The sequence below is a fragment of the Haliotis rubra genome, unplaced genomic scaffold (assembly GCF_003918875.1).
Source record: "Haliotis rubra isolate DU_JTF1 unplaced genomic scaffold, ASM391887v1 Scf67, whole genome shotgun sequence".
NCBI lineage: Eukaryota > Metazoa > Mollusca > Gastropoda > Lepetellida > Haliotidae > Haliotis > Haliotis rubra.
The window spans coordinates 1,442,179-1,456,698 of NW_025767379.1; the positions used below are offsets into that span (position 1 = coordinate 1,442,179).

At 44.7% G+C, this 14,520-nt stretch overlaps 1 protein-coding gene across 1 annotated transcript in view; it reads right to left on the bottom strand.

Annotated features, from left to right (window-relative positions):
• Positions 1-14,520, bottom strand: part of LOC124257713 (cyclic AMP-dependent transcription factor ATF-6 beta-like) — a 31,594-nt gene that overhangs the window by 11,755 nt on the left and 5,319 nt on the right. Inside the window, 6 exon segments of the mRNA XM_046691841.1 lie at positions 856-933; positions 1,149-1,342; positions 1,642-1,888; positions 2,107-2,177; positions 9,580-9,772; positions 10,592-10,686. Coding sequence (XP_046547797.1) covers positions 856-933; positions 1,149-1,342; positions 1,642-1,888; positions 2,107-2,177; positions 9,580-9,772; positions 10,592-10,686 — 878 coding nt within the window.

Here is a 14,520-nt window from a genome sequence, read left to right on the forward strand (position 1 = left end):
GAGCAGAACTCTAAAACCGTTCACTATTTCTTTACCAAACTCGGCACATAGATTGGTCTGGTGATGTACTGGTGCCTTTTGGTAGTTTTGCAATTCTGAATAAAACATTTTTTTGGCGTTTCCATAGCAACAAGTTTGACTTAGCCTGAAATTAGTGGTAGTGCTCTTTTCCGGAGCAGAACTCTAAAACCGTTCACTATTTCTTTACCAAACTCGGCACATAGATTGGTCTGGTGATGTACTGGTGCCTTTTGGTAGTTTTGGAATTCTGAATAAAATATTTTTGGTGTTTCCATGGCAACAAGTTTGACTTAGCCTGAAATTGGTGGTAGTGCTCTTTTCCGGAGCAGAACTCTAAAAAACTTTCAATACTCTCCTTCCACTTTTCTATATACACACCTAAATATTTGACATAATCATAACTCGTAGACATAATCATGAAGAGTAGGGAAATAAAAATATTTTAAAAAAATAAATAATAATCATGAAGAGTATTTTTTCCATTATGGGGATATTGATGACTTTGTCTTCTTGTTTGAGACTAAGTCGGAATCGTTTCCATGGAAACCGGAAAAATAAAAATGACAAAAGTCTGTAAATAGCAAAGGCACCACTTTGGGTTCTGTTTAATATATCTACAAATTTTTACGAATGTTTTTTAGATATACTCCGGAAACAAAATGATTACAGACGGACAGACGCACGCACAAGGCATCGACTATATCCCCCCGCATTACATGCCAGGGAATATTAACTACTCTCAACCTAGCTACCACCACAATCTAAATCCATTTTTCACAGCTTTGTACATGAATACATGAAGTAATGAAAGCCTGTACAAGGGAGACAACTCACCTCTTTCTTTCGCTTCCTAGACAAGCTTGCTGATTCTCTGTTCTTGATCATTCTCTGTTGCCTCTTCAAGGCCTTACCCTGAAATGGGATGTGAATGAAACAGTCAGTGTATGAGTGAGTGAATGCATACATATCACAGGATCAGCCGTTATCAGTCATATATCACGTTAATTGGCATTACTATGGCAACTGTGTCACTCCCCCACCCCAAACCCTCTATCAACTCCTTATGAAGAAAGGGTTACACAAACACTTCAACACAGTCATCAGCTGGTAATACGATAAGCACCCACCTCACCATCCAGCTGAATCATCCCTGGGGGTGGGGACATTGAGGGCTGGACAGTAGTCACCACTGGCTGCTGCTGCTGCTGCTGCTGTTTGGGAGGTACAGCTATTCCTTTCACCTCCCCCGGTGGCTGGAAGCGAAGGGTACCTGCTGCAGTCAGCTTGGCAAACTCTTCCCCTGTCAGGACCAGAGGCTTCGCTGTAACAAAACAAAATGGTAATCATTGGTCTGAAACTGTATTGTCTACAGAGGATCTCGTCAGAGTCAACAAGTCAGCAGTTACAAACATCCAAGTTTTACCTTGGATAATTTTACTTTTATGTGTCCTGAGCAAGCAAAGATTAACTGTCCAAAGTTTGATCTCAAGCATAGGCTTACAGGATAGAAATTACAAAATGAATAAAATTAAAAATCATCCAAAACAGATCTAACGAAAACCTGAATGGTCATTTAAGCAGGTACCCCCGCAACACTACCCAAATGGATCAAAATATTACGTGGTTGGCCTTGGACACTGGGTGCCTGGGATTTCGGCTGAACTAGAGTTGTTCCCCCTTCCGATGGTTTGGGTTGTATCTTGATTTTGGAGTTGAGTATTGAGTTGATGTTGACGACATTCGACTGTAAGTTGGGCAAGAGAGTGGTGTTCCCTGCAGTGTTGATGATGATGGTAGGTTTACAATCTTCTGATGTTGTAGGCGTTGATGCAAAGACGAAGGTGTTGGCAGATGACGACAATGAGTTCTGTGAACAGAAAACATATGCAGGGATTCAGGTGTTGTTTCCAGTGTGGCTTACAAATTCAATGCTTTGGGGTGCCCTTTTCAATTTAAGTGTCACACACTGCACTTATACCAACATCAAGACCAACATCAGCAATTGGAAATATACACCAAACTCGTGGGTCCTTGTTAATTACACTGTAACCATGGTTTCAAGTCAGAAAAGGTAATAAAACTCACATATCCCTCGGAGCCATTTTCTGAGCAGTTTGATGAAACAGGTGAAGGTGGTTCCTGCTTGATGTGGACCGCTGGGAAGAAACAATATCATAGTATATACACAAACATTACATAGCTTTTATTGGATTTAATGCTGCTCTGAACATTACGCCAGTTATATCCCGGCATGTCGTGCTATATCACAGTGTGGGAGCTGTATGCAGGGGGAACCCACAGTGAATCAGGTGGCATGTGTTTACCACTTTGCTGAAACCCACGAGCACGGGTTTGGTGCTGACAAACCTAGAATCATAATCAGGGTGATCTGGGATTCGAACCCACAATGGAATGTTTCTGGTGAGCCCAATGGACACATCTCTGTATAACAATTTGTGGCACAGCAAATGACATGTCCAGTCACCTAATAGATGCATCTCCACATAGTAAATTGTTGCACAGTATTTGAATTGAGCCATTATGATCCCAGATAAAAACATGTAGAGAAGGAAGGAGATTTAGCTAAGCCTGTAGAGGTTTCCAATTCTTTAAAGAGAATCATCCTTGGGGTACATATATGCATTTTCTGCGGCTGAAAATTTCCTGTGACAGATGTATCAATGTTTTAATAAAAATATTGTACAATAAATAAAAATCTTTTTACCACGTGGAGGTACCCCCCTGCTACACATGCGCAGCCAACCAGGTAAGCACCTAGGCCCGTATCATCATTCCTTCTGCTGAACAAATTAGTGAACAGAATTGCAGGGAGGTGGGCAGCCCTACCCCAAGGACGACTCTCTTCAAAGAATTGGAAACCTCTACAGGTTTAGCTAATTCTTTTTCAAAGAGATCGTCCTTGGGGTACATATATGCATTAACTCAGACTCCCCAGACCGGAGGCTAGGGAGGAGGGAATTCTGTCAAAGTACACATAAATAGCGATCGTTAAGAAGAAAGTAACTGACGCCACAACACTCACCTGTCACGTGTCCCGAAGCTTCCGTGAGAGGCATGATGGGAGGGTAACCGACAGGGAGGAACGTACTGAGACCTGACCTCACAAGCAAAACGGTTCTCACACTGTACGAAAGTAAAACCCCGCCCACATCATGAAATCTATATAAGAGCACCGTAAGGGGGAAAACCAACTGACAACCGACTATTATCTCACGAGAGAAATCGAAAGTAGTTAGATATGACAACAGCGGATATATCAATTATACACAATTGAAAACAGCGTCATCTGTCCAGATAACCAAGACTCACTCAGTCAGGGTGGCAGGACACTGTCCACTGGAGAGAGCAGAACGGCCAAAACGCGTTTGATCACGTGAATGTGTATCGAGCTGATAGTGCCTTATAAAAGTGCTAGGCCTGCTCCAAAAAGCGGCAGAGCATATCTCTTGAATGGGCAGTGCCGATGCAAAAGCCTTTGAAGTAGCCACTGCCCTGACCGAGTGAGCCTTTAACCCCTCAGGGGGAGGCTTGCCCTTAGCCTGAGAAGCACTAACAATGACCGATACAAGCCAGCGTGATAGGGTCTGTTTGCTAGCCGGCATCCCAGCCTTCCCGCCACTGTGACAGCAGAACAGATGGGTACCCGTACAGATCCCTTATGTTCGTTTCACATAGACCTTGAGGGTCTTACGGATATCCAACAGGTGAGTGCTTGTTGCAGAGGTCACCGATGTGGAATGCTGGGTAAGAGTAGGAAGTTCGATAGGAGCTGTCACATGGAAAGCATGATCGATCTTCGGACAGTAAGTATCCGGGATGCGAATACAGACACGATCTGGGTGCCGTTCCACTAACCGATCTTAGCCCTACGCCAATCGTAAACCCCTGAAATCCCAATCTTAGCGTGACATTACGATCGGCATACCGTTCCACTAACCAATCTTACCTAAGTCAATCGTAAAGTTAAGATTCAAAGTCTAAGTTGCTCATGACCAACTTAGGATAGCTAAAATCAATCATAGAGAAACCAAAATGGTGGCTTTCCTATTCTATGTGAAAAATAAGAGCGAGCATTTCACCGTGAGCGTCCCCTAAAGTCCCCCCATGAAATGAATTTGTATATTTCTGTGATGTAAACAAACACTGCACTGAAGCCTTACAAATGTCAGGCCAGTCTGACCACTGTCGTCATGGGAACACAACCGAGCCAGTCGGTGTAACACATTTGTACAACAATATTGCAACGTCATGGTTAAGAATAGGGACAGCCCTGAAGTGAACAATGGTCTGAAGCAAAAAGATACAAATATGCTTGATTTCACTGCGCATATTTGGTGGGGGATTCTAAAGGCAGGCCGCGTGTTATTCAAGACCACTGACAGATTCTACATACGTTATAGCCTCGTCACGCCTTGTTTATTCTGATTGACAAGGTTCAGGCACATATTAAAAGCTCTGACACAATTGACATTTTTAAAGTCCAGACTTAAAACCTGTTCTCAGTATATTACTTATAATCTCGGCTGTAAATATTCTCGTGTAAATTATCTGTACACAGCTTTGAGCATGCCCAAGAATGTGGAATAGGCGCATTATAAATATGCATTTATTATTATTATATTATGCTTGATACTCAGCGTTCTCACGCACTTGCACCTGAAACCAAGGTGCCCACTACCCTAATATTTTGCTCTAGGTTTTTTCTCCACGTTTACACTTGGTTGGAAAAATACCCATGAAGGTCCGGGTTAGAATATTGAACTTCAATAACCCATGCCTGTCGTAAGAGACCACTAACGGAATCGGGTGGTCAGGCTCGCTGACTTGGTTGACACATGTCATCGGTTCCCAACTGCGCAGATCGATGCGCATGCTGTTGATCACCGGATTGTCTGGTCCAGACTTCGATTATTTATAGCTAAGATACATAGTTCACTAACATGAACGCTTGTTAGTGAGCGCTATGCATCTTAGCTAGATTATTTACAGACCCGCCATATAGCTGGACTATTGCTGAGTGCGGCGTAAATCTAAACTCACTCACTCACTCAGTTGGTTCGTAAACTACTTTCTATCATTTGCTAGACAATGCAAAGGGAGATAACTCGTGCCTCGCATTCCTCTATCTCTCGCACGAAAGAGTCTCGATCTAAGCTTGGATCGGATCGTAAGATCGGGACCGGCTACGATCGGCCTAAGATCGGTTAGTGGAACGGGTGTATCTTTTAGCTAAGACGATTGTAAAATTGGCGTAACTTTCTAAGATTGATCTTAGATAAGATCGGTTAGTGGAACGGCACCCTGGATATAACACAGTCAGCGCCAGGTCTGCCGACATAGCATGTAAATCACCAACCCTTCGCCCAGATGTTACCGCCACCAGAAATACGGCCTTCCATGTTAACAACTGAATGGACCGGACAGCCAATCTAGCACGACTGACAAATCCCAAGGTCGGTTGGTACGCCTGACAGCAGGTCGAACCCGATCCACGCCAGCCAAGAAGCACTGCATAAGAGGGTGCTGCCCCAGAAGAGCACCATCGACAGGGGTGTCGAAAGTGGAAATAGCAGTTGAGTGGCCACGAATGGTTGAAGCCGCCAAGCCTTCTTCCAAACGAGCTTGCAGAAACTCCAATACTCGGACTTAATCCGCAGAAAAGGGATCTGCAATCCCCCTATCTGAACACCAGCTCTTATAGCGGGACCACCTATCCTCATATTGAACGTTTGTCGAATCCCGCCTCGAAGCCAGAATTGTGTCTGCAACTGCTGCAGGAATTCCGCGTGCTTCGAGGCTAGACCTGACAGAGGCCAAGCCACCCACTGAATCCTTGGATTGGGGTGTGGCACGTCGTTCTGAGTGAGATTGTCCGCCGGACGCAAACAGATCCACCTGGAACGATCCATACAACTGGGAGATAACTCAGGATATCTGCCGGTCGAGTATCCACTCGTGCGGGGGCCTGGATCCGGCGATAGAGAGCGTCTGCTCGCATGTTCTCCAGCCCCAGGAAATAAACAGGAATCACCTGACAGTCGCACTGGTCGCATCCAAAGAAGTTACCACGTCTCCCGAAGGAGCGCTAGGGACACTGTGCCGCCTTGCTTCATGATGTAAGTCATGGCCGTACGGTTGTCCAACTGAAGACGAACCACCTGGCCCTGAACATGCACTCATAAACCAACCACACAGCTCTCAGTTCGAAGACATTGATGTGAAGGCAGGCCTCGGCTTCAGACCAGAGTCCGGACATCGGCAGACTGCCCAGAACGCACACACACCCCACCCCACCCCCCCAGCCCGTGAGGGACACATCGGTTTGATCTGTAAGAGCTGGCGTCGAGGATTTCCAAAGGGACCCCCTTGGAGAGATTACCAACATTGGTCCACCACTGAAGGTGAGGAGACAACCACCCGGGGACTGTGAGACACTTCTCCAGATCCTCCGAGTGAGCCCACAGACTCGCCAAAGCTTGCTGTATAGGGTGCATCCGCAACCTCGCCCGCCACATGACAGAGATAGTTGCCGCCATATGACCCAGTAGACAGAGCCAAGTCCGGGCTGGGAGAGGAACGAAGAGTCCATCTCCCGTACTCTGGTGACCCGGTCGGGTGACAAAGAAACAAAACCCTGTTGAGTTGTGAACCGCACCCCGAGAAAAAATAAGTCCTGGGTGGGAACCAGGTCGGATTTCTTGAGGTTGATGATCCACCCCAGTCGAACTAGAATGTCTATCACCGTGTGGGTAGAATCTAGGCTCGCTGGCTGAGTTAGAGCGCTGAGCAACCAGCCGTCGAAGTAAGGGTAACAACGCCTTCCTTGCGACCTTGCTAGGGCAGCTGGCACTAACATGATCTTGGTGAACACCCTGGGAGCAGTGGATATGCCGAAGGGGAGCACCGTGAATTGGTAACACATCCCCTCGTAAGAGAACCAGAGGTACTGCTTGAACGAGGGATGAATTGGCACATGTAGATACACATCCTTTAGCCAATCGCCGGGCTGAACAGAGGATATCACCGAGCGAAGTGTCTCCATCTTGAAGGATGGAACCTCTAACATGCGATTCAACCCCTTGAGGTTGAGAATAGGACGGAACCTGCCGTCCTTCTTCAGAACGAGGAAGTACGTGGAACAAAACCCCGCCTTCTCCTCGCCCGGTGGTATGCGCTCTATTGCGACTTGTCCAGCAAAGCCTGAACTTTGTCGCTCAGTATACCCGCCTTGACCGGACATGACGGCACCGGCGCCTTATGCCGGTGAACTCGCTTCCACAGTGGTAGATGGCCGACACTGACGGTGGATAGCACACAAGTGTTGCTGGTAGCCTTCTCCCACTCCGGTAGGAATAGAAAGAGGCGGCCTCCCACTGGGACGTGTGGTAAGAGTGCGTGAAGTAGTCCCCTGCAGATGAACTGGCTGGGACGGACCCACGGCGACAGACGGCAGGTTTAGCGGAAGGTCGGGGCCAGACGAAGAGGCTGCTCCTTGCCCTTACCCTTGGCGGGACGGCTCCTCCTCCTACCTCTACCCAGCGGCTGAAGCCAGCCGGCAGACTCGGGCGTCGCTCCCAGCCGAAACAGAAGGGCCAGCAAGGTCTGCTGTGTTGCTGCCGAATAACGGGATGCAGACAGCCACACATTGTGCATCCCCATGACTGCGCACATCACTGTGGACGCGGCAGGCCATAAAGAGTCTCGCATCAGGTGGGCCTGAACTTCAGATAGTTGGCAGAGAAGAACAACATGCGGGGAAACGTCACCAGTGCTCCCTTCCGCCTCCAGAGCCGACCATTGTATCGAGGAAAGGTACGCCTCGTGGACCACGACCAGCACCTGCTGCATGGCATTCAGGTAGACTTCCTCATAAGACCGGTATGCCTGCTGCAGGGGGGCGCCTGACTGGGCAAAAACATTGGTACTAACCGCCCTTGCTTGGCAGCTGGGGCTGCATCCGAGGAAGCCAAGCCTAACCCGAGGGCGACCGAAGTGAATACACACTCGTCCACCACTGGCACAAGGAACAGAGAATTATAACCCAGCTGATACCTCTTAACGAGTTCGGGGAGATCAAACCTGAGGTGAGAACCAACCAGAAGAGGATCCATCACGTCCTGCACCAGGCAGGGCAAGATGCGGAGCTGTGTCTGAGAGGGCTGCCGTGGAGCAAACGCCTCCCCCGGCAGGCGGAACTCAGTCGAGTCCGAGCATGTCAGCACCGCGGCTTGGGAAATATACTGGGCAATACGTTGCCTAACCTCCCGGAAAGCACCCTCAGACTCATCAACCTCCCCAACCTCCATAGACTCGGCACCCGAGCCCGAGTCAGAATTCGGATCTCCTCGTGAAGAGTAGCCGAACCCCGACCCGGTGGGAGGTTGAGCCACAGATGCCGCAGGAAGGGAAGAGCCCAAGGAACTCTCAGCTCCGGCAACTGACACTACACTCGAACCCTGGTCCCGAGGGACCGGAACCCCAGGAATCCTAAACGGACCCTGCGCCAACACCGAGAGAGGGACTGGATGCGAACCCTCCCTCTCCGGGGTAGCCGAGGCGTCCGGACCCGGTCAAAGGCAAAGGATCGACAGCCGCCTCCAGACCAAGGGATCGAGCCAAGCTCGGTGATCCCACCCCCAGACTCTCGGTCCCCTCATCAGATCGGACGAGAAACTCCTGCCGGAGACCTCCAACCGATTCATGAACGAGGGACTTCACCGAGTCCATATGCTGTTGAAACAATTGTGTGATAACGGACATATCAAAACCACTAGATTGAGATTGAGAGTGTGCAACACAACAGCATAAATATACACGTACAAAACATTGAAAATTACGTGAATGCGACAATGCGACATGAAATACTTGGTTAATAACACAATATTTCAACCACGTGGCACGCTAAACATCCCACCATGGAATAGCAACACGTGAGTAAACAACGGGAAAGCTAGCGTAAAATGGAACACAAAGTCACATAAATGAGAAATAACTGACTGCAAAGTCAATAAAACGTTTCTCAAGAACGAATAAAGACCATACATACAGTAGTTGAAGTCTCAGACATTCTTCCGATAAGAAGTTAATCAGCTTGGCAACTCAAGAAACATGTGTGAACGCTAGAGTGACAGCAGAAGGAATGATGATACGGGGGCTAGGTGCTTACCAGGTTGGCTGCACATGCGTAGCAGGGGGGTAACTCCACGTGGTGGGGGGACATATAATAAAGGAAAGTTTTATTTATTGTACAATATTTTTATTAAAACATTGATACCACTGTCACAGGACATTTTCAGCCACAGAAAATGCATATATGTACCCCAAGGACAATCTCTATGAAAAAGAATGACATGTGTTGAAACTTTCAGTTATAATTGGACATGCAACAAAACAGGAACAAGATCAAAGGCCAGAAAGATTCCAGCCATCTCCCAACTCAGCCCAAGTCAATATGTCTCCACTTACTTCCTGCTTGTTTGTTTTTTGTTTAAGGTCACATGAGGAAATATCCAGATATGTGATGGCAACTCCACTCACCTGTCTCTCCATAGATGCCACTATCGGAACTATCACTCTGTTCTTTCCAGTAGTCTTCAAAATTCTCATCTGTAAATTTGGAAAAGTCTAATTTCTCTTCATCAAACTTGTGTTCAAAGGTGAAGTCCTCCATGGGAAGAGTCTTGCTATTTGTGGAGAGGTTGACTGGCGAGGAACTTCCTTCTAAGGACAGCTGGAACGGTAAATGAGTGAGTGAGTGACTTTAGTTTTACGCCGCTTTCAGCAATATCACAGCAGGGGACACCAGAAATGGGTTTCACATATTGTACCCATGTGGGGGTTATCAAACCCTTATATCCTCAGCATGGTATGTAGAGTTATATCATGTGATCGAGCAAATGCTTTAACCACTAGATAGTACCCCACTGCCCCGTAGAGTACATGAGTATGTGAGCAGCATATTGGTTATATCATGTTGTATCATGGTATGTAGAGTTATATCATGTTGTATCATGGTATGTAGAGTTATATCATGACATATCATGGTATATAGAGTTATATAATGGTATGCAGAAGCTAATACTGATTATCTAAAATTTACAAATGTCCTTCACATGTCTACCATAAAATAGAGTGAGTGAATTAAGATGTAGAGTCCATTGGCAATATTTTGGCCATATTATTGTTGTTACACTTTATACCTATATAATGCATAAAGAAGACTATATAAAACCTGACAACTAAGTACAATAAAGTCACTAGAAATCACAGATTTATATTTAACATGAGTATTTAACCTTAAAAGATGACAAGTAATAACAATACAATATTAAAATGGACTGCAAATGACTAAGTCAGGTCACCATGCAAGAGACCAATGGAGTCTTACAGTACTTGTGTTACTGCATACAAGTTTTTGAAAGCTTTACTGGGGCCTTTTATGTTGCATAGAAACGCCAGTATTCAAAGCATCATGAAAAGACTTTATGCATTCGAAAACGTCTGACACTGACATTGAGAGGAGACATATGACACACTATACACGACTCACCAGTTCGTCCGGTAGTTCAGAGAGGTTCTCAGGACTGATGGTTGTGTCCATCCCAAGAATTTCTGATATGTCATGGAACTGGTCCATGCCTGACTCTGAAAAATAAACAACCAGTTAGCATATGCCTGATCGCCAGATTGGTTGCATAATTTATACCGTATATTAAGCTGCATAATTTAACAAATTCTCAAATTATATCACGACTACCTAACTTGCATTTTTATTTAATACGCCAAATAAATCACTACCTCAGCTCATAATTTTTTAAAACACACAAAATAAATCACAACTATGTACCGGTAAGCCGCATAATTGATTAACTGACTGACTGAGTTTGGTTTTTACGCTGCTTTTAGCAATATTCCAGCAACATCACGGCGGGGGACACCAGCAATGGGCTTCACACATTGTGCCCATGTGGGGATTCGAACCCGGGTCTTCGGCGTGACGAGCCAACGCTTTAACCATTAGGCTACCCCACCCCACCCATAATTGATTAAACTACCTGAGGTGCATAATATATTAAAATAGGCAAATTAAATCCCAGCTACCTAATTAAGTTTCAAATGTTCTCATATATGTGCAATGCACATGAATAATGATGTTTGACTGGCATTTTAGTTGGTGAGTAACAATAAAGTATCTTGCCTTTCTCAACTAATGAGGAAATTAAAAACCAGATAGCATAACAACACTGTTACTATAACCATTGCTAGCCATAGTAATTAAACAATGTTTCCTTTTGAGCTTGTACACCTGTATCTTTACAGATGTACTGATTGGGTGTGAGGGAATTAAGTACTATGACGATATTAGCAATATTCCAGCAATATCACGGCAGGGGGGACACCAGAAATGGGCTTCACATATTGTACCCATGTGGGAAATCAAACCCGGGTCTTCGACATGACGAGCGAACACTTTAACCGCTAGGCTACCCCACAGCCCCGATTTACTGACTGACTGACACAATTAATACATGTACTATACTTCAGTTAATAATGCTCGAGAACATGCTACGTCTTGCTTGCTTATCAGACATGTCTATCACTGTTGAAGAAAAGGAAGACAACAGAAGTGACCTGATATAGCATTTTCAGCACTGCTATGGTATATAATGGCATCCCACTGGTGTATAACTAGCATTAATCATGGTAAACTGGTCCCAAGGGAGGAACTATATATATCAAGCCAAGAACACTATCAATGCCCAGAATGAAGGATAACACTTGAGTGAATACTCCGTGGGATTGTCTGGTTTAGTTGAATTTTACACACTGCTATCATACAGCTGGAATACTGCCAACTCGCATTTAACAACATACCAACAAGAAATACTCAGTGGCTCAAAACATTACCTGGAGCCCTGATTAAAGTCCTATAGCATGTTTACAGTGTGAACCTCGAGGTAGATACCGGTATAATCAGTCAAAGATGTTATATGTACAGGAGACGACATACCGTCTCTTATATGCACAACTGGTGCGCTCTGTGGTACAAAGTGAATCGCTTGACCTAACTTCTATTCGATAACTCATTTCAGCAACTAGTCTATCTATGTGTGTTCCCTGGTCTTGGGATATGAGCCATGTCTGTCCCTGCACCCACATCCAATCCACACTATCCTGAATCATCATGATCAAGTTTCCACGACTTATCATCAGGATCATCATATAGAAATATGTTCTTTCAAAACAGATCTGGCACAAATCTATACAAAACCATTAACAAAGGAGCATGGCCAACAGGTAACCAAACACATGGTCTATTACTGGTGTTTCCGGACTGATGTAGATGCTGGAGGCTGCCACACAATGGGAAAATCAATAATGCCGGACATTGGACAAAAACTCCAAAATCGATCTGCTGGGGATTTGGAAGAATATTTACAGCATAGTTGGGAAATAATTGCAAAGGGTGGTCATTCTTTCAGACATGTGCTGTCAGCAGACTACCACTGAAATAACCTGACTGTAATTTGTAAAAGAGCATTTTTGCCATGAGCAATAAATTTCACTAACCTTTCAAGCAAGCTAAGCGTTACCATGGTTTCACAGAATGATCTATAACAGATAGATCCTGACACACGTACCAACTGCATAATCATGATAATATAGCAATATATACCCGTGACCTCAGTTAAATGTGATAAGCACTGAGGTGGCTCTTCTAGCATTTGAATCTGGGGACCGTAAACTTTCATTAACTAGGGTGATGACATGCTTTCATAGCTATTTCAAACATCACCATTTTGATCAACAAATTGTGCACTGTGAGGAATGAAGTTCCAGCAAATCTGACTCGAACTGTCACGAATGATGTTGTCGACCTGAGTGGCCAATTTGTACCCACTGTTCCAATCATATAATTTTGTGCCAACAGCACTTAGCAACAGGACATCATATTGGTGAATTGTTTAATTTGAAGAGTGAGTGAAATTTAACATGACATTCCACTCATAAAAAGTCCTGAATAAATAGACACAACAAATCATATTTATGGGAAGTGGATGAGAGAGTGAGTGAATGAGTGAATTTAGTTTTACGCTGCTTTAAGCAATATTACATCAATATCACGGTGGGGGACATCAGAAATGGCCTTCACACATTGTACCCATGTGGGGAATCAAGCCCAGGTCTTCGGCATGACAGGCAAACACTTTGACCACAAAGCTACACCACCGCCCCAAAAAATTAAAAACCCTTCTGACCTGTCGTAATTTGAGCACACAGAAAAAATAAAGTGTTTGGGGATTTTATTCTTTTGGGGATTGTTGAGCAAGCGCAAGTAACACTTAATGCGCTCAAATAATTACCTATTGCGTGACACTGTATGCATGTCATTTATGTGTGTCAGGATGCATGTGAGGTGGGTTTTTATGCTCATCAAATGCACCTTAGACATAACTACTGAACTTTCAGTAATCGAAGCTACAAAGACACCTTAATGCCTGAGACAAATATGGTTTTCCTTCAGCAAACTGAGCTTGTACAATTCCTGCCAGAGAGCGGAAGGCCGCAGGTTCTATCCCTGGAAGCATCATACCAAAAAGACGTTAAAATATGGTACTTGCTGGTCTGGCACTCAGCATTAATCGGTACAACAAGGACTGGTCGGTTCGGAGTCAGTATAGCGTACCTGAGTGGGGTATTGAGCTATTCATGCTTAACTGTGGCACGGTATCTCAGTAACCTAGCACCATAAAACCAGCTTAAGTCTGGGCTAGTACAACCAGCCAAACATACACACACATGCACATCGTCATACCAGCAAAATATTCTTAAGTGCGATGTTAAACCCCATTTCACCTCACTTCACCTGTAGAATTCTGTGACGACAGTTCCATAGACTCAGTATTTGGATAACAAGACCTACGTTAACCCAACAGTGCCATATTCGAATTAAGGTTTTCTAACAACCACAATTATATAATATTCTCAGAAGGAATCATAGTTCAGCAGTCATATTTTAACAAGCACTCAATGAACATGACGAAATAGGAATACTGACCCAGATAACCACATCCTGCTTTACCATCAAATATTAAAACAGCCACAAAACTGGAAACCATGACAACAGCAACTGGAGAGAGGTGAGAAATTATACTGGTTTCAAAAATATGCAGAATTATCCACAACAGCCTATTTAACATACCTGTAGGTCAAAACACAATTACACAGGTACAATAAACAATTTACAGAAAACCTAGTTAGTAGGAGGCATCTAGTTCATTCTCAGATAGTTTTTGTTTATGTGCATTGTGTACAGAAATTGATACACAATACACTATAGACATGACACCCAAGACAGAATTATCAGATAAAATATACATGACCCCCAGGCCTGAATCGTCAACAGTGTCAGATGAAATATTCATCATGTTCATCCGTCCATTATGAGGCCAGGAGTTGACACATAAGAATTACTGT